This window comes from Panulirus ornatus, chromosome 13 (assembly GCF_036320965.1).
Source record: "Panulirus ornatus isolate Po-2019 chromosome 13, ASM3632096v1, whole genome shotgun sequence".
Taxonomy (NCBI): domain Eukaryota; kingdom Metazoa; phylum Arthropoda; class Malacostraca; order Decapoda; family Palinuridae; genus Panulirus; species Panulirus ornatus.
Window position 1 is genome coordinate 60,595,145 of NC_092236.1, and position 23,200 is coordinate 60,618,344.

Genomic DNA, 23,200 nt, shown 5'->3' on the forward strand with positions numbered 1-23,200 from the left:
ATGTGTAACTGAGAGTGGAGGTGTTAAAAATTAAACGTATGAGGAAAGCATGTCATGTGGTGTTCGAATAAGTTATAAAAAGGTATGAGACAGGTGTGGCAATAAGAAAAGCATGGTTGACAAGCCTGAAGGTGTACTGAATTGGTCTGGTGGTATGGAAAGAATGAATCAAGAGTGGTTGACAAAGAGGATATGTGTTTGAAGCGAAGGGGAAAAGGAGAAAGGGGAGACCAAACTGGAGATGGTGGAAGGATAGTGAAATATATTTTGAATGGTCAGAGCCTGAACATGCAGAAGGGTGAAAGGTGTGCACAGGATAGGGTGATCTGGAATGATGTGGTTCACATGTGGCAATGTGCTTTTAATGGTCTGAACCAGGAAGTGAATCAGCCAAGGGGAAACCACAGAATGGTCCGTGGAGCATAGTTGTGGAAAGGGGTGCTGTGGTTTCAGTGCACTTCACATGACTGCTAGAGAATGGATATGAGAAAACAACTCTATTTGTCTGTTCCTGGCAGTACCTTGTTAATTCAGGAAATGACAGACAAATATGAAAAAGAAAATTATCTTTCATGGGAATGTGAATTATTTCTAAAGTTAATCTTCATCTATTTTTCCTGAGGATAAGGAAAAAAGAATACTGCTCTAGTATATCTGAGCATAACTAACATAGGCAGGAAGGAGAAGGGAGCAGCAGTGCTAGAAATCCTCCTCTCCTGTATAAGCACAATAAAAATAGGAATGAAGGAGCAAAGTGAGGATTTTTTCTTGAAGGCTTTCTCATGTTACTGATGTAATCCTGCAATAGTGGGAAAGGCAAGCATGTATAAAAAAGGGGGAGAAATCTTACAGTAATTGATGCACAGAATTACAATATGTGGAAAAAGTTCTCCAAGAACCATCTCACTGTATTGCTAAAGAAGATCTACAATTTGGAAATGGATGGACAGGAATAAACAAATGTTTCTTTACTGAAACTAAACCTAAGGTTCTATTTCACAACATACACAAGCTACCAATCATAAAATGAATAGTGATTAAACATGAATAATATGAAGCATGAAGTGCATTATGATCTCACCCAAGACTTGCATACTTAAAGTATGGTACATAACATAAATAATTTGCCATAAGTATTAGTGCAACATATTTTCAAAAAATCAAATATGGATAATGTGAATCAGTGAATTCATTAAGATTTCACTATGTCTCATCCCTCTGGTCTACTTCAGAGACAAAAAAACAGCATACATAATATTAACCATTTACAAAGCTTCAACGTGAATATTTTGAAACAAGGGTTACACTTAATGCACACACACAGTATTTTCTTTATTATATTCAATGAAATTCATTCATTAACAAAAGGATTTATAAAAAAATATTCCTCTCTAACATTGATACTGAATAATTTCAAAATCATTTCTATGCAAAAATTACATAAAAAAAATACTAAAGCATTTCTTGCTTCCTAACATAATGATACTTCATAAAAACAGAGAAAAACATTAGGAACCCAGGATGGAAAGCGATGCTTTCAATTCATATCATAATCATTCTTTAATATTATCTGAACCTCTAATAAAACCCATTCCCCTGCAATGAACTCAACTCAGTTCCCAATGTCAAAAGATGCTAAAATATGAAATATAAAACTACATTTGTTTTCTGGTGAATCTTCTTAAGTACACACAAATATCTTCAAACTGAAATGTAAAAAATGCATTGAAATCTTCACAAAGTTTTGAGATCACAACAAGTTCAAAAATAATTTTCTTACACTCTAGCCCCTCCAAATCCATCTCTCCGTCTTCGTCTTCTGCACCATCTTCTACGAAGGCCTTCCAGCTAGGGGTAAGAGTAAATTGCTATATTTTTGAGATATGGATTACAATACAGGTACATCACCGATTTTCTGGCACTCTTGGTTCCAAAGCCTTGCTGGATTAACCATTTTGCCAGACCAACCATGGTCACATAATAATAATTTATCAACACACCTCTAACCCACTAATTATACACCTCCCATGTGTCTTAAAGTATACCATGGACTGCTAGAATTATAAATTAAACACATATTAAATGTCTGAGCACTCTAAGATGGTAAGACTGTCCTTAGATTGTTTGAATCCTGTGGGGTCTTCTTTGTCTTCTGTTGTTAGTGTTTTCTTAGGTCTGCATTGCCAGAATAATGCAGTTTCATTTGCATTATACACCTGCTCAAGACTGAGGTGCTCGTCAGCTACGAGTTTCACAAATTCATCCACATACTCGGCAGCTCCTTCATGGTTTGCAGACCACTTTTCTCTGTACACTTTATTCATGGAAATTCCATGATGCTTCTTGAATCTTTGAAGCCATCCTTCACTAGAGTCATGCTCATGTTGTAATTCAAGTTCATTATGGAGCAACTTAGCCTGGTCCATTATCATGCTACCTGACAAGTCCACTCCATCACTCCGACACTGTCAAAACAATTCCATCTTCACTCTTACCATCTTTCATAGTTTTTCTAATCGTCATTTGCTTCTTGGAATTGCTGTCTGCATAGAATTTCAATATTTTCTCCCTTTGCTTCCTTATATCATAAACAGCTGATGAATCAATACTGTAGATGTCACACAGCTTATGCACCGAAACACCACAGTCCATTTTTTTTAACAGTTCTACTTTATCTTGGATCGATATTGACTGGTGTTTATGTTTGACACCATGACTGACACTCTTATATGTCTTAGAAGCCATAGCAAAAAAAGCTAAGAATCTCACTGAATTGTGGTATCACCACCAACAAGTGCAGTGTAAAGAATGTAAATAAGCGTGCCCTACACACAATGCCGTCTGTGGCTGCCCAGTAAACTAGTCTGGTGGCAGCGGTAATTCCAAGTTCCCTCACGTAATTTTGTCCAGACTAAAGGAGATGTCAAACCATCAGTTACTGGAAATTCAGTGGTGTACCTGTATCAACTTATTTTCCAGATCTTATTTGTGATAGTCTAACCAATCAGTAAAGACTTAACTTACATAAAACACAATATATAGAAATACTTAACAAGTTTTCTAAAAATATAGATGGAATTTTGATGCATGAATGTTGGAAGATGAAAGATAACTGAAATGATGAGGAGGATTCCGCATGATCTATGTGCATGAAATAGTATATATTGCAAGGTTAGGTAAAACTGAAAAAAAAATTCTTGTGAAAATGTCATTTTCACTGGCTAGAAATTAGTACAGTAGTTAAAATCAAATGTTTAAATATCAGCTACCTTAGACTGTTTACAAGATGCTTGTTAAGCTGCCTCAGACTGTTTACAGGATGCTTGTTAACTTTCCATTAAAAAGTCTAAACTATAAATTCCTATACTCAGCTGAATAACTTTGTTAAAAAATCTCAAAATTTCAAGACTTAAACTTAATGCTTATAACAGTGTGCAAGCCTTTGTTGACTTTAAGATTCTGTTCATAACTTGCATAAATTTGACTGTTATAAGAGAGGGAGACTGTAATGCACTAAGAACCAACCCATGTAAACAGGAACATATTTCACTAGATCATGGATAAGTAAACAGATGTCCATGGTGATCGAACAAAAAATGTTGAATTAACAATAACTAACTAAAGCCCCTTCTAGAAACAGTGGATATGTGAATGAAGACAACAGAAAAGGAGAAAAGTTATGAGAATGAGGAATGACTGAAAACTTTTCTTCAAAAATAATTTAAGTGAGAATCTTACAAATGGCTCACTTATGCTAAATGAAGTTAGTGATGTGGAGGCTTCAACAGTAACCGCTAAATAGATGCATAAAGACAGCAACATGGTGAAGTGAAGATTAAAAGATGATGAAGGATGAGAAACAATTTGTAGATACAAAATAATTCAAGCACTTAACTTTTAGCTAGTGAAAAGCATGTTTCTAAGCTATACTTCTCATTTATTCCTACTTCATGAAGTGGAAGAAAACAGAGCAACAGCTGTTAGCGATGCCTTTAGCTAAAGACAAAAAAGACCTATCAGTGGATGATGAAAAGAGGTTATTGTACTTCCTTTGAAAAAGGGATAATGTACTTGCAATGATTACTAGAATGGATAACTGCTGAATGGAGTCAGAGGAAGGAGAATTTTCCCAAGCCTGGTATGCCTGATCCCTAGTGTAAATGGCCTCTGAACAGGAATGGTTGAGCCAAGGGCTGGAAGATGTCATCTTGAAGGAAAAGGGAATAAATGCTTCCATTCCTGCAACAATAACATCTGCTATTCATTTGTCGGAGACTGGAGCATCACTACACCACAGCACAAAGTAGTTCACGTGATACCCAGTTCAAAATCAACATTAAAACTTCACAAATTTAGTAAATTAAAAGTGGAACCTCAAAAATTAAGAGTAATTCTGTTTCCTAACTGACAGAGGGTATTTAAGTGAAACAAAAGTAATTGGGGAAACAAAATACATGACTAAAAATTAATCAAAGCTCCTCAGGTGTTTTATCCACCTGTTTCAAAGGTGAAAAAGTTACAGAAATAGGTTATAATGACAGATGAAAGAAAATTCCATATCTTCACAGTTTGTGAAAAGCAGGAGGTACCATACCAATTATCTGCATGTGGCTGGTCTCTACAAAGAAATTATGGGAAGCAGCAGCCAGATGTATACAAGCCTTAGATGCAGGGACATACACATACAACTCACCAGAGAAATGGCTGAAATAATGCCTGAAGACCAGAGGGCACTAACATCATGGCAGACAGAGAGGGAAGGTTAAAGAGAGATGATTGCTGGAAAATTAATGAGTCAGAAGGCAAATGACTCCACTATGGCTAAGAGAGAGTTGGAGGAAGACCCACCCTAGACAAGCAAGCATGACTTCATAATGAGTTGAACAAAACCTTTATAGATATGGAAGAGCTGGTAACACAAAAAATAATTACATTATCTATACAATACCCCCAACTCTCAGAGATTACAGATTTTGTTAAGCTGCTTGCGTGGAGTTCCCAAGATTAATGGAGGACATGGTTATGTTCAACATGTTTATGTCATTGGAGGGTTGAATTGTAATGTTCTGAAATTCAACAGTGGGAAATGAGTGAGGTTTAGAATGAGGTACAGGTAGAAACTACATTTTTGCACCACTGAATTTACTGCTTGATCCATTCCAAGAGACTACAGAGATCTGAATCAAGAGAGATATATTTACTGTAAGAAAAATAACGTATCACAGTGAGGATGGGAAGGAAAGTGAGGTGAAGCATATTGGAGTCATTGGTGTATTAGGCTGATGGAGAATGATCATATATGGAAAGAAAGAGAAAAGGCTCTTGAATAGAACACTGATACACAACAATTTTGCTACGATTAGAGGAAGTCACTAAATCAATGCCTACCACACTATAACACCTGATAAGGAAGTTATGCATAAAAAAAGCCAAAGGAGAGATATTTAGAAAGCACAGACTTATGCTACACCTCGTCAAATGCTGGCTGTTCACTTAGTTGTACCTACAATGAGATTTTTGCTGAAATGACAGGACCAAAAGAAAAAATTCACCAATATCAGAGAGAAAAGGAAGAGATGTAAGATAAACAAATAGTCCTTTATACCCGATTAACTATCCAGTGATCTACTTATCCACTTCTTTTTTAAATCAAATAATGCAGGCAAAAAAAGTATCAAAAAGTTTCAAAAACTGCAAACAGCAATAGCTAGCACTTCCTCTAGCAAGGAAGACTTATTTCCCTATTATTGCTACATACATCCTTAATGCCTTTTACATGGAATAAACATCCTTGGCACCTTTTACTTTGAATAAAGGAACAATGATAACTTTATTTAAATAACTATATTTGAATATTATTATGTTTCCTTGGTATTTCATGTATATTGTTTCATATATTTATTCATGGGCAACATACAGTGGATTGTATGTGCTTTGGTGGCATTGCCATTTGCCTAGAAATGATCAGCAGTGAACAGAGTTTAGAGAGAGAATGAATGATAAAGCGATTAAGGAGACTGGTGTAAGTGGAATGCCAAATGCGACACAGGGAAATAAAGAAAGGAAGAATACTGGATTTAGAGAGAGATGAGGGAGGAATGTGTGAAATAGCGTATGCGAGGGGGGTATTTAACGACAGGGATAAGTGGAAACTCTCTTGCCATGCCTACCCCTTTGATGGAAGTTCCTGGAGCAAACACATTTCAAGAGATTTGGACAGTCCATTATGTGGCAATGGTAAGCAATCAATCTACCAGCTTTTGACTGCTCAGCAGCATACTCATGGCAACATATCCAATACAAATGAGTTATGGCAAGCAAACAACCCACATTCTTAAACTGCAATATTGCATATGACTTTCTGAATGTACAATGCACCATGAGTGGAAAGTGTGCTTGTGAATCTTGTGCTTCTGGAAAGAAGAAGAGCAGGAAGAGTATCAGCTTGATGGTAATTTTAGACATTTTGAGGTGTTTTGATGCTGGACAATTTTGTGTTAATATCATGAAAGCCCTTGGCATGCCCGCTACATGACCAACTTCATATGTGTCATTTCTGTTCCAGTACTCTTGCAAACTGTTTTTCATCTAAATACTATGGTTAATATAGTATCTACTTTGTTCTGTATGTTTCTGTGCATGTCACTAATCTTTCTGTAAGTAAATCAGGTCAAGAAATCTATCCCAGGAATGTAAGCTCCCTAATCCCATGGAAGCATGTGGCAAATTGACATTTTGTGGTGATTCTGTTAAGCTCCATTTCCTAGGAACACATATCAATATTTAGCATGGATAAGATGTACACTAAGAGGAGCATCAGTATGTCTTGAGGTGCAAGAGCTGTATTTGTGGTATGATGAAGGACTGAGATCCTAGTTGTTCAAGAAATTGAGGGCTGACAAGAGATCCAAAGACTTTGGAGACAGCAGAAGTAGGAGCAATAAGACAATATACAGAAGAGTCAGAATGTTTTCATTTCTTAGGGAGTGTCTACACCATGGCATATATTGGCTACATCATGGCATGTATTAGCAACATCACGGCATACTTCCATAAAAAAATAAAAGTTGACGTTTTCTGTGACTAAACAGGCAAGCAATGCTTACTCAAAACTGCACTTTCCTAAACTTTAAGAATTATATCATCTGGACCATTTGCCTTGCCCATTTAAAAGATGGGAAAGTAAGTATTTGGAAGACCTTGCAAAAGGGAAATATAGGGGGGGCACATGTTCGATGGGAGGAGGAGGAAGATTAGAAGAGTCTTGATTTGCATCTGATATTACTATAAACAGGAGTGAGGCTTGTACTATTACTTATAGCACACCTATTAAAACACTTTCTTCACCAGACTTGGTTCCATTTGCTCTACGAAACTGGGAGTGGCCATAACAATGGAGGAACAATGGAAGTTGCAGTGAGGCACATGATAGATGAGAGGCTTAAGGTTCTGAATATCACGAAGAGTGTGCAGAAAGAAAGAGTAAAGATGGTTTTATTTGAAAATATAGCAGACCTAACAATGTCACAATGGTTAAGAGTCTTGGGATTTTAGTTAATAAGAAACAAAGACAAAAGATGTGTTGAAAATGACTACATTAGAACTGACACTGCCAGGCAGAAGTGCACACTGGGCAAAGTCTGAGTGAAAAAGCAATGGTTTAGGCATATGGATGGGATGACTAAAAAGACAGACAAAGATCTAAGCATCATAAGTGTTGAGAGTTAGGGAAAGAAAGAAGACCAAACAGGAAATGGAAAGATGAAGTATGGAGTGAGAGAGATGTTGAGGTATCAAAGCAGGAACATTCAGGAAGGCAAGAAGAGTGTGCTAGAAAGAAAGAATTGGAGAGATGTGGTAGGTACAAGGTACACAGTTGTTACAGAGCTATTCCAAGGCACATGAGGCAGTCAAGGTAAACCATGGATTAGTGTCAGGGGCTTAACTTTGGAAGGTTTTGGTACAATTCACATGACTTCCAGAGACAGGATGTGAGCAAATGAGGCCATTATTTGTCTGTTCCTAATCCTATGCAATGAAGGTGGGGAAGGAAATCATGCGTATAAAAAATATCTCTTGCACAACTCTAAATGATCAGCAGCATTTCTAATTCCGCTTGTACGTATAACTCAGTCTAAACATAGTGCTTCAAGCAAAAAAGACATATACTGCAAAGGATAATTTTTGTAATTTTTTTTTTTTTTTGCCACTGTCTCCCGCGTTTGCGAGGTAGCGCAAGGAAACAGACGAAAGAAATGACCCAACCCACCCCTATACACATGTATATACATACATGTCCACACACGCAAATATACATACCCATACATCCCAATGTACACACATATATACACACACAGACACATATATACACATGCACACAATTCACACTGTCTGCCTTTATTCATTCCCATCGCCACCTCGCCACACATGGAATAACATCCCCCTCCCCCCTCATGTGTGCGAGGTATCGCTAGGAAGAGACAACAAAGGCCCCATTCGTTCACACTCAGTCTCTAGCTGTCATGCAATAATGCCCGAAACCACAGCTCCCTTTCCACATCCAGGCCCCACACAACTTTCCATGGTTTACCCTAGACGCTTCACATGCCCTGATTCAATCCAATGACAGCACGTCGACCCCAGTATACCACATCAATCCAATTCACTCTATTCCTTGCACACCTTTCACCCTCCTGCATGTTCAGGCCCCGATCACTCAAAATCTTTTTAACTCCATCTTTCCAATTTGGTCTCCCACTTCTCCTCGTTCCTTCCACCTCCGACACATACATCCTCTTGGTCAATCTATCCTCACTCATTCTCTCCATGTGCCCAAACCATTTCAAAACACCCTCTTCTGCTCTCTCAACCACGCTCTTTTTATTTCCACACATCTCTCAAACCCATACATTACTTGCTCGATCAAACCACCTCACACCACACATTGTCCTCAAACATCTCATTTCCAGCACATCCACCCTCCTGCGCACAACTCTATCCATAGCCCATGCCTCGCAACCATACAACATTGCTGGAACCACTATTCCTTCAAACATACCCATTTTTGCTTTCCGAGATAATGTTCTCGACTTCCACACATTCTTCAAGGCTCCCAGGATTTTTGCCCCTTCCCCCACCCTATGATTCACTTCTGCTTCCATGGTTCCATCTGCTGCCAGATCCACTCCAAGATATCTAAAACACTTTACTTCCTCCAGTTTTTCTCCATTCAAACTTACCTCCCAATTGACTTGACCTTCAACCCTACTGTACCTAATAACCTTGCTCTTATTCACATTTACTCTTATCTTTCTTCTTTCACACACTTTACCAAACTCAGTCACCAGCTTCTGCAGTTTCTCACATGAATCAGCCACCAGCGCTGTATCATCAGTGAACAACAACTGACTCACTTCCCAAGCTCTCTCATCCCCAACAGACTTCATACTTGCCCCTCTTTCCAAAACTCTTGCATTCACCTCCCTAAAAACCCCATCCATAAACAAATTAAACAATCATGGAGACATCACACACCCGTGCCACAAACCTACATTCACTGAGAAATTTGTAAAATTTAAAAATGTCTATTCATTTACATATAACCTTTAACAAGCTCATAGAAGGAACAATCAAAGATGGTAAAGGAAATGACTGGTGTGTCTGACAGTATAATAGTCCCAAAGTGTTGCATAGATGCAAGTCTTGGGCCATAAGAACAGATATAAAAGTGTGGGTGTCCTAAAAATGAAATGTCTGGGGAAGATACGTAGCATGAGGCAGGCAGATCATGCAAGATATTACATGAAAAAGAGGTTTGGCATTCAGCATAATCTGATTCAGGAAACTAAGTAGGGGTGTGCTAAAAGAGTTTTGGCATAAGGAGAGGATAAGGGGTGAAATATTGACAAAGAGAATCTATGCGTTGAAAGTGGAGGGGAGTCCAAAGAAGAGATGGAAGGATAGAGTAAAGAAGGTTCTAGAGCATCAAGGCCTAAACAATCAGGAGGGTAAGAGGCATGCAATAGATTGAAATAACTGAAATGACGTGGTATGTGGAAGACAACATGCTGTTAATGATCTGAACCCAGGCCTACATAGCAGTTAAGGTAAACCATGTAGTAGCTGGTGGAGCTTGGCTTTGGATAGTAGTCTTGTATAAGGCTACAGTCTGTATTGTTTGTGATATTACCTCCCTAAGGGAAGACAGGAAATTAGGAAAAGAGATCTTTACCTTCATGCCAGTTTACATGAAGTTGATCATGTGCCTGGAGCTAAATCTTACACTCTCCATGTTAGGACAGCTGATCTTACTTTGTGTCTCATCAAAATGAGACTACCTAGCTTGTTCTGCCACATTCTTACAAGCACCCTACTTTTACTCAAACCACGGTACTTTTTCTTCACATAAGTTCCCTTGCAATCTCCTATCTCCACAATTGTTTTCAAAAGATAATCATGAATGAGTCGAACTAACCTGTGGGCCCTCGTCCCTGGTATCATGGGGTCCTACGAATCTCTGGGCTTCAGCCAGACTCTACTTCCAATGAAAGAAGAGGCTCAGACAGTAGTAGTAATGGACTCTCCCATGACCTTTCCTTCTCTGTAGACCCACCTCTTTTCTATCCACAACACCAACATTCGTGGTCTCACTAATAACCTCTCTTCTGCTGAACACCATCTGTCAAAAACCTCTCCTAATATCTAGCTTCTCTCAAGTCCAATTGTTTAATGATGTCTCACTAGGCCCTTTTTCATATCCAATAATAATATCCACTCACAGTTATGATTCAAAGGTGGTGTCTGTGCTTATTCTAATAACAACACATCTGTAACACACCTTGAGAACCTTGAGTCACTAAACTTTGATGTTAAGTGTCTCAAGGTCTGTCTCCCAACAACTGCAACTCCTTTCCTTTGTTCTGCCTACTGCTCTCCTAATTCTGCAAACTTCATATCTATCTTCAACTATCTAAACTCCTGCAATGAGACTGTGGCATCTTCTCACCCTCAAGCCAAGATCCTCTACTTAAGGGATTTCAACACTCACCACTGGGAATGGTTGAGCTCCCCTATATGGATGGTGGGGAAATAGAAACCCTTACATTCTCCATTCTCAATGATCTAGAGCAAATCATCCCCCATCCCACCCATATTTCTGACTGTTGTGACCACTCTCCTAATATTCTGGATCTGTTTTTCACTTCTAATCCATGCTGTAACTATACACTCTTGCCCTCAATTGGTCCATCTGACCACACTCTCATAAATGTATCTGTTCTAATGGCAACTCTACCTCCATCAGCCCCTTCTAAACCTAAATATTGGCACCTCAACGAAGCTGACTGGAACAATTTACTAAAATTCTTTTCAGACTTTCCTTAGAAAAATATTTTTTTTTTTTTTTTTGTAGAGGTGTCTGTCAATGCAAAACGTACAGCAGGGGTTATTTTTGTGGGAATGGAAGCATTTACCTCCTCATCCTCCAAGATGACCTCTTCTTCCTGTGCTGAGGCCATTGAGGCATGGGATTAGCAATATCGGGCTTGGAAAATCTCTCCTTTTCTCTGACTCCCATTCAGCATTTATCACTACCCATAATCACTGCAAATACATTATCTATATGATAAAGCGTTCATATATTCAAAGGAAGTATTATAACCTCTCCTCACCATCCACTGATAAGTCTTTCTGGTCTTTAACTTAGGGAAGTCTTTCTGGTCTTTAACTTAGGGAAGTCTTTCTGGTCTTTAACTTAGGGCATCTCTAACTTCTGTCACTCTACCTTTCCTTCTCTTTTTTATTCTGATGGTACTATAGCTGTCTCTCCTGCAGACAAAGCAACTATTTTTGGTTCCTGTTTGCTCTCTAACTCTACCTTGGATGACTCTAACATTCCATCACCCTCTAATGCTCCTCTTACTAAACCTATGTTCCTTCCTGTAATCTCTTTTTGAACTGTCTGAAGGGTGTTTCTTTCTCCAGCCTCAAGTAAGGTTTATGGTCCTGATGGCATCCTTCCCCATGTACTGAAAGAGTGTGCCTCTCAACCTGCACCTCTGCTTACCTGTCTTTTTCATCTACTTTTAAAAAACAGAACTTTTTTCTTCTTGGAAGCATGCATTGGTACATGCCATCCCTAAGAAGGGTGACAGTTCTAACTTTTGTAACTGTTCTAACCTCTCGACCTTTCATCCTGTTGCTTTGAAATCTCCCATTTCCAAAGCCTTTGAATCCTTCCTTAACTCCCATATCCTCAGACGTCTTGAATCTCACAGCCTTCTCTCTGATCACCAGTATCACTTCTGTAAGGCTAGATCCACTGGTGATATTCTTTCCTATCTTACTGATGTCTGGGCATCTTCCCTGAGAGATCCTGGGAAATCCTATGTAGTTGTTCTTGACATATCCAAAGCTTTTGACATGGTGTGGCATCGGGGTCTCATCTCTAAGCTACCCTCCCTCACTTTGCTCCCTCATATCTGGCTCCCCCCCTGGCCAATGTACCTTAATGGATGTTGATGGATCAGCTTCTCCTCATTCATCTTGATGGTTCTATCCTGTATCCTACACCTTTTCTCCTTTTTATCAATGATTTCCTTTCTCTCACAAATAACCAAATGCACTCACACAATGATGACTCAATACAGTTTTCCTTCACATCCTTCAATTCTGTTCCTTCTTCTCTCACTCAATCTGCATCTGATCTCAACATAACTTCCTCAACAAACTCAGACTTGGACAGGATATCTCTGAGGTAGATGAAATCTGGTTTAGTCTGATGCCTCCAAGACCCAGTTTTTACCCATCACTCAATCAAAAATTCCTCACACCTTTCCTCTCTCCTTTGAGAGCTCTGTAATTCCATCTCTTGACTCAATGAGCATACTGTAACATCCACGCTATCTTAGAAACTCCACATTACAGATATAACTAAGCCTCCCTCTAAGAAACTAAGATTACTCTTTAGATGCTGAAATTTCTTTTCTTCCAAAGAGTTACTCCATTTATACAAAGGTTTGATCCATCCTTGTATGGAACACTGCTCTCACATGTGGGGTAGCTCTAGCTGTGCATCCTTCCATAACAGAGATGAGTCAAAAATAGTCTAACTTATAACTTCAGAACTTAACCCACTTGCCCTACGCCACAATGTTGGTTTACTTTCCCTCTTCTATAGGTATTACTTTGGTTTCTGCTCCCAGGAGCTGGCTGCCTGTGTGCCCACACCACTAGCTCGGACATATAATACTCAGCAAACTGCTGCATCACTGCTGAATGGCCATTGGCAACTCAAAGGTGGGTCATTTTCATAAATGCGTCTTTCCCTACACCTCAAAATGGAATTCTCTACCCTCTCATATCTTTCCCAACAACTATAACCAGGCACATTTTAAGATAGGTTTATCACTTCTTCCAAACTTCATATAAACTTTCATTTGTCTATTCTTTTACCCTTTCATTAATCTCTCTACCTATATGTCTATTAAATCCCTGCCTTGATATGAACTTTTCTCCATGACTGAAAAAAAAAAACCATTGCTCAGAATAAGGTAAATAATGAAATCTTTATACTCTGACATCTAGGCTATGGTGACTATTGTTGGATATGTAACTGTGATCAAACTTAGAATTACTGAAGCACTGCATGTTATCATCAGACTATAAAGTTTTTGAGACAAAAATCTCCAAATATGTAAATAATAGAAAAAAACTGCCTTTGCTAAAACTAAGTCCACTCTATGAGTAATCAGATCAGTATAATGACCATTACATAAATATATGCTACTAAAAACATCTCAGCTGAAATGGAAAATTCACTGTTTATTCAATTCCAAACAAACTCTTAGCTGTCAGTTTCTACAAGCAATCATTGCCTTCGAAATCAACTAAAAAGAATATGTGACATATTATCAAGGTGATGGCATCAAGCACAGATTATACCTAAAAAATCTGATATAAAAATCTACACAGGTATAAGTCAAGAAAAGGAAGACAGGCATATGAATATAAAAAGCCAAACATATTTAGAAAAAAATTATGCCATTCATTCTCAGTACTTTTATAAGCTATAAGAATATGACTTCCTACGTTTGTTGTTCATGTAATAAGTGGCCCTTAGGAAGTTACCTATTACCTTTTCAAAAGATACTAGGTAGAATCTTGCTAAAATTACATGTGTAAACTAAGGCGAGTCCTTCAGTCTAGACAGTTCAATAACCAAATTTTGTATCACTTGTTACATACCTCTGTACTGAAGAAGTTGATCAGTGTGAGAAATATTAAAGATGCTAAACAAGCATAGATAAGTGCACGGATAAGATCCCTCCACTTCCTCCATGCAAGCAATTCATCAACATATAAGAACCGATTCCGGTAGTTCAAAGGTAACTCAAATGAGGAAGGCACTGGAAAAAGTGACTCATATGTGTCCTGGACTAGAGCATGAATCAGGTCATTGTCCTTGCTTCTTGGATCAAGGTTACTATTCAGACAAATGAACTTTCTGTGGGAGCAAAGAAAGTACTGTACTTAGTAAGTTACACTTTCAAACGTAGTGCAATACACTCTGCTGTGAAAATAAGTTTTTGAGATTTTTCATGCATCTAAAAACCTGTAAGTACAACTCTAAGCAATATCAAAATATCATCATTAGTTAATTTTTTCTCTGTTGAACATGGAATTCTATATATAAGCCTTAAAAGAATTTAATGCTGCTTACTATCTGCAACACAAAAAACACATATTGGGAGTAAAAGGTTCCTTTTGAGACCTTAATCCATTCACTGGAGCTCAGTCACATTTGACACTTTATTTCCTGTTCACTTGTATGTACTTGTACTGCCTGTCTCTGCCTCAAGGTGATACATACAGCCATTAGTTCTTGTATTGGCATCTCACACACTGCTAAAAGATGCTAAAGCCAAATTTTTTCATAAACTGATCAGTTTAAGTGGAAATGTAAAGGAGAACTGTATAAGATCTCCACCCTCATATTACCCAGTAATTTGTAAAACTGTGACAAAATTTATGAGACATTTGATAAATGATGAAAACCAATAGTAATCATATTAACATAAAACAAAAACTTCCAAACATAGCACACAACTCACTATGTATGCATGACAGTACTGCTAAAATACTTCATATGCCTGGCAGCAAAGCAGCATTAAGTGAAAGGGGGTATAATACACATATAAAATGTTTTACCAAACTGAGTTGTACATTAATTCATTTAGAAGATAATGTTCTAGTTAATACAAAACTTATGGAGGCATATCAAAGAGTTTATGGTTCATATTATGATTTCCATGGTGAAAAGGTGAAGAATATATACATATATATATACACATATCCCTGGGGATAGGGGAGAAAGAACACTTCCCACGTATTCCCTGCCTGTCGTAGAAGGTGACTAAAAGGGGAGGGAGCGGGGGGCTGGAAATCCTCCCCTCTCGTTTTTTTTTAATTTTCCAAAATAAAGGAACAGAGAAGGGAGCTAGGTGAGCATGTTCCCTCAGGGGCCCGGTCCTCTGTTCTTAACGCTACCTCGCTGGTGCGGGAAATGGCGAATAGTTTACAAGAAAAAAAAATGAAATATATATATATATATATATATATATATATATATATATATATATATATATATATATATATATATATATATATATATTTTTTTGCTTTGTCGCTGTCTCCCGCGCCTGCGAGGTAGCGCAAGGAAACAGACAAAAGAAATGGCCCAACCCACCCCCATACACATGTATATACAAACGTCCACACACGCAAATATACATACCTACACAGCTTTCCATGGTTTACCCCAGACGCTTCACATGCCCTGATTCAATCCACTGACAGCACGTCAACCCCGGTATACCACATCGATCCAATTCACTCTATTCCTTGCCCGCCTTTCACCCTCCTGCATGTTCAGGCCCCGATCACACAAAATCTTTTTCACTCCATCTTTCCACCTCCAATTTGGTCTCCCACTTCTCCTCGTTCCCTCCACCTCCAACACATATATCCTCTTGGTCAATCTTTCCTCACTCATTCTCTCCATGTGCCCAAACCATTTCAAAACACCCTCTTCTGCTCTCTCAACCACGCTCTTTTTATTTCCACACATCTCTCTCACCCTTACATTACTTACTCGATCAAACCACCTCACACCACACATTGTCCTCAAACATCTCATTTCCAGCACATCCATCCTCCTGCGCACAACTCTATCCACAGCCCACGCCTCGCAACCATACAACATTGTTGGAACCACTATTCCTTCAAACATACCCATTTTTGCTTTCCGAGATAATGTTCTTGACTTCCACACATTCTTCAAGGCTCCCAGGATTTTCGCCCCCTCCCCCACCCTATGATCCACTTCCGCTTCCATGATTCCATCTGCTGCCAGATCCACTCCCAGATATCTAAAACACTTTACTTCCTACAGTTTTTCTCCATTCAAACTTACCTCCTCCCAATTGACTTGACCCTCAACCCTACTGTACCTAATAACCTTGCTCTTATTCACATTTACTCTTAACTTTCTTCTTTCACACACTTTACCAAACTCAGTCACCATACTATTCGCCATTTCCCACGTTAGCGAGGTAGCGTTAAGAACAGAGGACTGGGCCTTTGAGGGAATATCCTCATCTGGCCCCCTTCTCTGTTCCTTCTTTGAAAAAAAAAAAAAAAAAAAGAAAAAAAAAAAAGGCCAGTGGACTACCCTGGGGCATTTTGAGCGGACAGGGGAAGCCACAGAAACGTCTATGGGGACTGGTTGTGTATTAGAATTGATAGATTTTTGCCACAATTGAGGTAAATTTACTGTGCATCCGTATTGGAGGAGCAATAGAGAATACAGAGTACACAAATGGTCCAGAGACTGGGCCTCAATGATTGAGATACATTATAGGTTACATAGTGATAGGGGAGAAAGAGTATATATATATATATATATATATATATATATATATATATATATATATATATATATATATATATATATATATATATATTTTTTTTTTTGCTTTGTCGCTGTCTCCCGCATTTGCGAGGTAGCGCAAGGAAACAGACGAAAGAAATGGCCCAACCCACCCCCCATACACATGCATATACATACGTCCACACACGCAAATATACATACCTACACAGCTTTCCATGGTTTACCCCAGACGCTTCACATGCCCTGATTCAATCCACTGACAGCACATCAACCCCGGTATACCACATCGCTCCAATTCACTCTATTCCTTGCCCTCCTTTCACCCTCCTGCATGTTCAGGCCCCGATCACACAAAATCTTTTTCACTCCATCTTTCCACCTCCAATTTGGTCTCCCTCTTCTCCTCGTTCCCTCCACCTTCGACACATATATCCTCTTGGTCAATCTTTCCTCACTCATTCTCTCCATGTGCCCAAACCATTTCAAAACACCCTCTTCTGCTCTCTCAACCACGCTCTTTTTATTTCCACACATCTCTCTTACCCTTACGTTACTTACTCGATCAAACCACCTCACACCACACATTGTCCTCAAACATCTCATTTCCAGCACATCCATCCTCCTGTGCACAACTCTATCCATAGCCCATGCCTCGCAACCATACAACATTGTTGGAACCACTATTCCTTCAAACATACGCATTTTTGCTTTCCGAGATAATGTTCTCGACTTCCACACATTCTTCAAGGCTCCCAGGATTTTCGCCCCCTCCCCCACCCTATGATTCACTTCCACTCCCATGGTTCCATCCGCTGCCAAATCCACTCCCAGATATCTAAAACACTTCACTTCCTCCAGTTTTTCTCCATTCAAACTTACCTCCCAATTGACTTGTCCCTCAACCCTACTGTACCTAATAACCTTACTCTTATTCAAATTTACATATGGATATATACACGTACACAGACATATACATACATATACAGCTATGAAACTTGTTACATTAGGAAGTAAAGGTTACAAAATGAATAACATGCTTGTGATTCATCAACTAAAAATAATCCAAAGCAAAAAGCACCTCATGATATACTAACCTTGGGTTTTTCCGCACTTCATCTAACATATGCACTACTACAGAAACATTTGAAGTAACCATCTTGAAATGGACAGCTTCATCAGACTGGTGAACATATTTATATCTATGGGTTTTCTCCATTTTCTTCAATAAAGAGGTCAATGGTTCACAGTGTAACACCAACTCTAAGCTCACAGTGGGCTGTAATACAGACAATAAAATATGATTATTTTCTGTTTCATCATATAATGACCAAATTCAACATTCAGGCTAAAAGCCAACAAACATTTCATAAAAAGCCTCACTTTGTCATAAGTGCTGCAACTTCAAAATCAAACATTCCTGATGTTTTGCTGAACAGGACTCTTGGTCTTTCTTTCATACTTGTTCAACATTTCCTGCATTTGCAAGGTAGCTCCAGGAACGGATGAAAAAAAGCTCATTCACGCACACCCTTTCTCTAGCTGTCATGTGTAATGTACTGGGATCCTATCCATGACCAGGCCCCACAGACCTTTCTATAGTTTCCCCTAGCTGCTTCATATGCCCTGGGTCACTCCACTGACAATATGTCCACTTCATCTGATCCCATACAGGCCTTTCAGGCCAAATATATGCAAAAGATGACTAAAAGGAAACAACAGGGGCTAAACAAGAGGTTCTCATTCTATTCATAGGCTTTGCTTGGAGTGTAAGAATATGTTCTCATTCTATTCATAGGCTTTGCTTGGAGTGTAAGAATATGTGTGGATGTAACCAAAATGAGAAGGGGAAGACAGGTAATATGTTTGGAACCTGGATGTTCTAGGACTGAGTGAAACTAAGATCAAGGGGAAGGAAGAAAAATAATTTCTGGGATTGTGGGAATGTGTCAGTGTGAGGAATGAGTTCAAGGCTGATGAGGTAAGAATGGAAGTGCAATACAAGAAGTGGGTGATTGAAAGAGGAGTGAAGAAGGGAGGAAAGTGTATTGTGGAAGGCGAGTACAGACTGACTGTATTAGCAATTCTAATGCAAGGGGTTGAGTATTTGTGGTGGGAGATGTGAATTTGCAAACATTTTGGAAGGAGTTGAGTACAGAAAGAGTGCATTAGCAATTCTGAAGCAAGGAGTTAAGTATTAATAGTGGGATACTTGAACTCAAGAATGGAAGATGTAACAATGGAGGCAGGGGATGGGACATCAGATACCCAGTGTAAATGAAAATGGTGAACAATTTCTCGAGTTGTGTGCTGATAAAGAACTGGTGATTGGGAACACTTGGTTTAAAAAATGTGCATACATGAGTATACAAGGGTGAGTGGGTTTAACAGTGAATGGGCATGGCTGCACGGTGTATTAAGTAATAAGCATGAAATTGAGAAACTGGCTGATGAAAACGTACTGAAAGGGATAGCTGATACAATGTCTGATCACTTCTTGGTGGAAGCAAGTGTAAAAGTTTGTAGCGGCTTTTGGAAGGGAAGAAATGATATGTTAAAGGAAGGTGGTGAAAACCAGTGAGCTGGGAAAAGAGGCTTGTGTGAGGAGATACCAAGGAAGATTGGATGAGGACTGGTAAAAGTTGAGTTAACAAAACTAGTGGTGTGGACACTGCTGACACATATGGGTGAAATGTGTGGCATGCAGGTGGAATGTGGATGTTTGAAAAAGGCCAATGAGTGCTAGAAGAGGAAGTTAATTCATTGGTGAAAGAAAATAAGAGGTGTATGGGTGCTACTTACATGGATGGAATATGAGTGACTGGAAGGTGTACAAAAGAAAGTAGCAGAAGATATAGAGCAAGGGCCAGGTATAAAAAATACAATGGGTTAAGAGAGTATCATCAAACTTGAGGGAGAACAAGAAAATGTTTTTTAAGTCGAAAAACAGTGTTGTGAACAAGTTCTTGAATACAGATATCAGTGAGAGGAGCAGATGTGGAAGTGACAACAAGAAGAGAAAAAGCTGAGAGGGGATGGAGTGTTTTGAAAGATTATTGAATGTGTTGGATGAAAGGGTAACAGATGCAGAGGTACATGGAATGATAACGTCAAGGTAAATGGCCTGGCAAAAAGAGACAAGGTGGTGAGAGCCCTGTGAAAGATGAAGAGTAGCAAAGTGGTTGGAGTGGATAAGAATGCAACTAAATTTATCATGAAAGGAATGGATGAAGGCAGCAAGTATGAATATGTATATGTGTATATATGTATATGTCCATGTAGGTAAATGTATGTATACAATGAAATGTATAGGTATGTATATGTGCGTGTGTGGGCATTTACATATATATAGGTGTATATGGGTGGGTTGGGCCATTTGAAGGAATAGTGGTTCCAACAGTGTCATACAGCTGCAAGGCATGGGCTATAGATAGGGTTGTATGGAGGAGGGTGGATGTGTTGTAAATGAAATGTTTGAGGACAACATGTGGTGTGAGGTGGTTTGATCGAGTAAGTAATGAAAGGGTAAGGGAGATGTGTGGTAATAAAAAGAGTGTAGTTGAGAGAGCAGAAGAGGGTGTATTGAAATGGTTTGGTTACATGGAGATAATGAGTGAGGAAAGATTGACAAAGAGGATATATGTGTCAGAGGTGGAGGGACGAGAAGTTGGAGACCAAATTGGAGGTGGAAGGATAGAGTGAAAAAGATTTTGAGTAACTGGGACCTGAACATAAAGGAGGGTGAAAAGCATGCAAGGAATAGAGTGAATTGGAACAATGTGGTATACCGGGGTTGACGTGCTGTTAATGGATTGAACCAGGGTATGTGAAGCATCTGGGGTAAACTAAGGAAAGTTTTGTGGGGCCTGGATGTGGAAAGGGAGCTGTGGTTTTGGTGCATTACACATGACAGCTAGAGACTGAGTGTGAACGAATGTGACCTTTGGTGTCTTTTCCTAGCGCTACCTCCTGCCTCTTTCTTTTATACATCTCCTAGTCATTTGCATTATTTCCCTGCAAAAATCGTCCAAATGCCTCTCTCTTCTCTTTCACTAATAATCTTACTTCTTCATCCCACCGCTCACTACCCTTTCTATCTGCCCACCTCCCACACTTCTCATGCCACAAGCATTGTTTGCGCAAACCATCACTGCTTCCCTAAATACATCCCATTTCTCCCCCACTCCCCTTACCTCCTTTGTTCTCACCTTTTTCCATTCTGTACTCACTCTCTCCTGGTACTTCCTCACACAGGTCTCCTTCCCAAGCTCACTTACTCTCACCACTCTCTTCACCCCAACATTCTCTCTTCTTTTCTGAAAACCTCTACAAATCTTCACCTTCACCTCCACAAGATAATGATCAGACATCCCTCCAGCTGCACCTCTCAGCACATTAACATCCAAAAGTCTCTCTTTCGCGCGCCTATCAATTAACACGTAATCCAATAACGCTCTCTGTTCATCTCTCCTACTTACATAACGTATACTTATGTATATCTCTCTTTTTAAACCAGGTATTCCCAATCACCAGTCCTTTTTCAGCACATAAATCTACAAGCTCTTCACCATTTCCATTTACAACACTGAACACCCCAAGTACACCAATTATTCTCTCAACTGCCACATTACTCACCTTTGCATTCAAATCACCCATCACTATAACCCGGTCTCGTGCATCAAAACTACTAACACACTCACTCAGCTGCTCCCAAAACACTTGCCTCTCATGATCTTTTTTCTCATGCCCTGGTGCATAAGCACCAATAATCACCCATTTCTCTCCATCCACTGTCAGTTTTAGCCATATCAATCTACAGTTTACTTTCTTACACTTTACCACATACTCCCACAACTCCTGTTTCAGGAGTGGTGCTACTCCTTCCCTTACTCTTGTCCTCTCACTAACCCCTGACTTTACTCCCAAGACATATATAGGTAGGGGAGAAAGAATTCTACCTCATTCCCCAAGTGTCATAGAAGGTGACTAAATGGAGCAGGAGTTGGGGGCTGGAAACCTTTCCCTTCATGTATTTCAATTTCCAAAAGAGGAAACAGGAGTGCTCATCCTCCTTAAAGGCTGGGGTGGCTGAATGTGTGTGGATGTAACCATGATGAAAAAAAAAGGAGTGATAGGTGGCATGTGACACAGACTATAAAATAATGAGAAAGTGAGCACAAGCTGAGATACAATGCAAACAGGAAACTCACCAAATCAGAATCAGCATATCTTTCGTAGACTGGAGTTGGTACTAGCTTGGTTTGATGAATAACAGAGCAGTTTTTAATTACACTATGCAATTCCTGGACGGTGTTGTAGTGAAGTGGGAGATCATGCATATGAGTCAATAACGTTCGAATTTCTCGGTCGGACAGAGTACTGAGTGGAAAAGAAATCAAAATATCACTAATAGCAAACATTCAAACTATTTCAAATCATAAGGTAACAGGCACCTTAATATCAGAAATACTAAAGAAGAAAAAACTCTAAGTACACAAGTCGAACAGCTGGACAACAAGCTTTTATCACTTACAAGAATTACCTTTTTTTAAGTGTTGAATCACACAAGTCAAAACATGGTAGAAAAAGAGATAAACTGAAGAAGTTGGTGACTGAGTTTGTGAAAGTGAACAACAGGAAAAAGCTGATATCAAATGCGAATAAAAACATGGCAGAGAAACAAGTTAGTTGGGGTGCGAGTTTGAAAAAAAAAAATCTGGAGTAAGTTAAGTATTTATGATGCCTTGGGGTGGTCATGGCAGCCAAGAAAGTGGAAGTGAATCATAGGGTGGGTGAATAGGCTGAATTTCTGGGAGTATTGAGGAATGTGATACTCCCCAATTTACGGAAGACTCAACATTCAGACATCCAATTTGACACAAATTCTCCCACAACTCAAATATAATATCCTTTGAGACAAAAATCTGCATTACTAACAGAAATGCTAAGCAGTGCACACAGATGAGTAGAGTGCAGGGACACATTAGGTAGCCAGCCTCATTCCCATGACGTGCATCTTACAAGAATAATAATGCAGTTACAGTGGTTCCATGTGCATCTCAGCCACATTGTTTTGGAACTTTCAATGAATTTAATGTAAATATCATCCTAATTTCTAACTCATAAGGACTGGAAAATAACCAAGTGATTAAAAAGAGTGGAGGATCTCCTCTCAAAAGTGACTAATTTAGCGAACTAGGAATGACTACCTCAATAGTGAATAGAATTTCTAAGGCTTCATGCAGCTAGAAATAG

At 39.1% G+C, this 23,200-nt stretch overlaps 1 protein-coding gene across 9 annotated transcripts in view; it reads right to left on the reverse strand.

The window, feature by feature from the left end:
- The window catches only part of Gnptab (N-acetylglucosamine-1-phosphate transferase subunits alpha and beta), a 160,185-nt gene that overhangs the window by 14,347 nt on the left and 122,638 nt on the right, over positions 1–23,200 (reverse strand). For 7 of the 9 annotated variants that reach the window (XM_071669100.1, XM_071669093.1, XM_071669095.1 and 4 more), the window contains 4 exons: positions 22,156–22,324; positions 18,043–18,224; positions 14,245–14,503; positions 1,320–1,848 (listed from right to left, as the gene is read on the reverse strand). In XM_071669100.1, coding sequence (XP_071525201.1) covers positions 1,777–1,848; positions 14,245–14,503; positions 18,043–18,224; positions 22,156–22,324 — 682 coding nt within the window. In that variant the 3' untranslated portion in view covers positions 1,320–1,776. Of the gene's footprint in view, positions 1–1,319; positions 2,939–14,244; positions 14,504–18,042; positions 18,225–22,155; positions 22,325–23,200 lie in introns of those variants that run through there. The other 2 variants (XM_071669099.1, XM_071669098.1) reach the window with 2 other exon arrangements.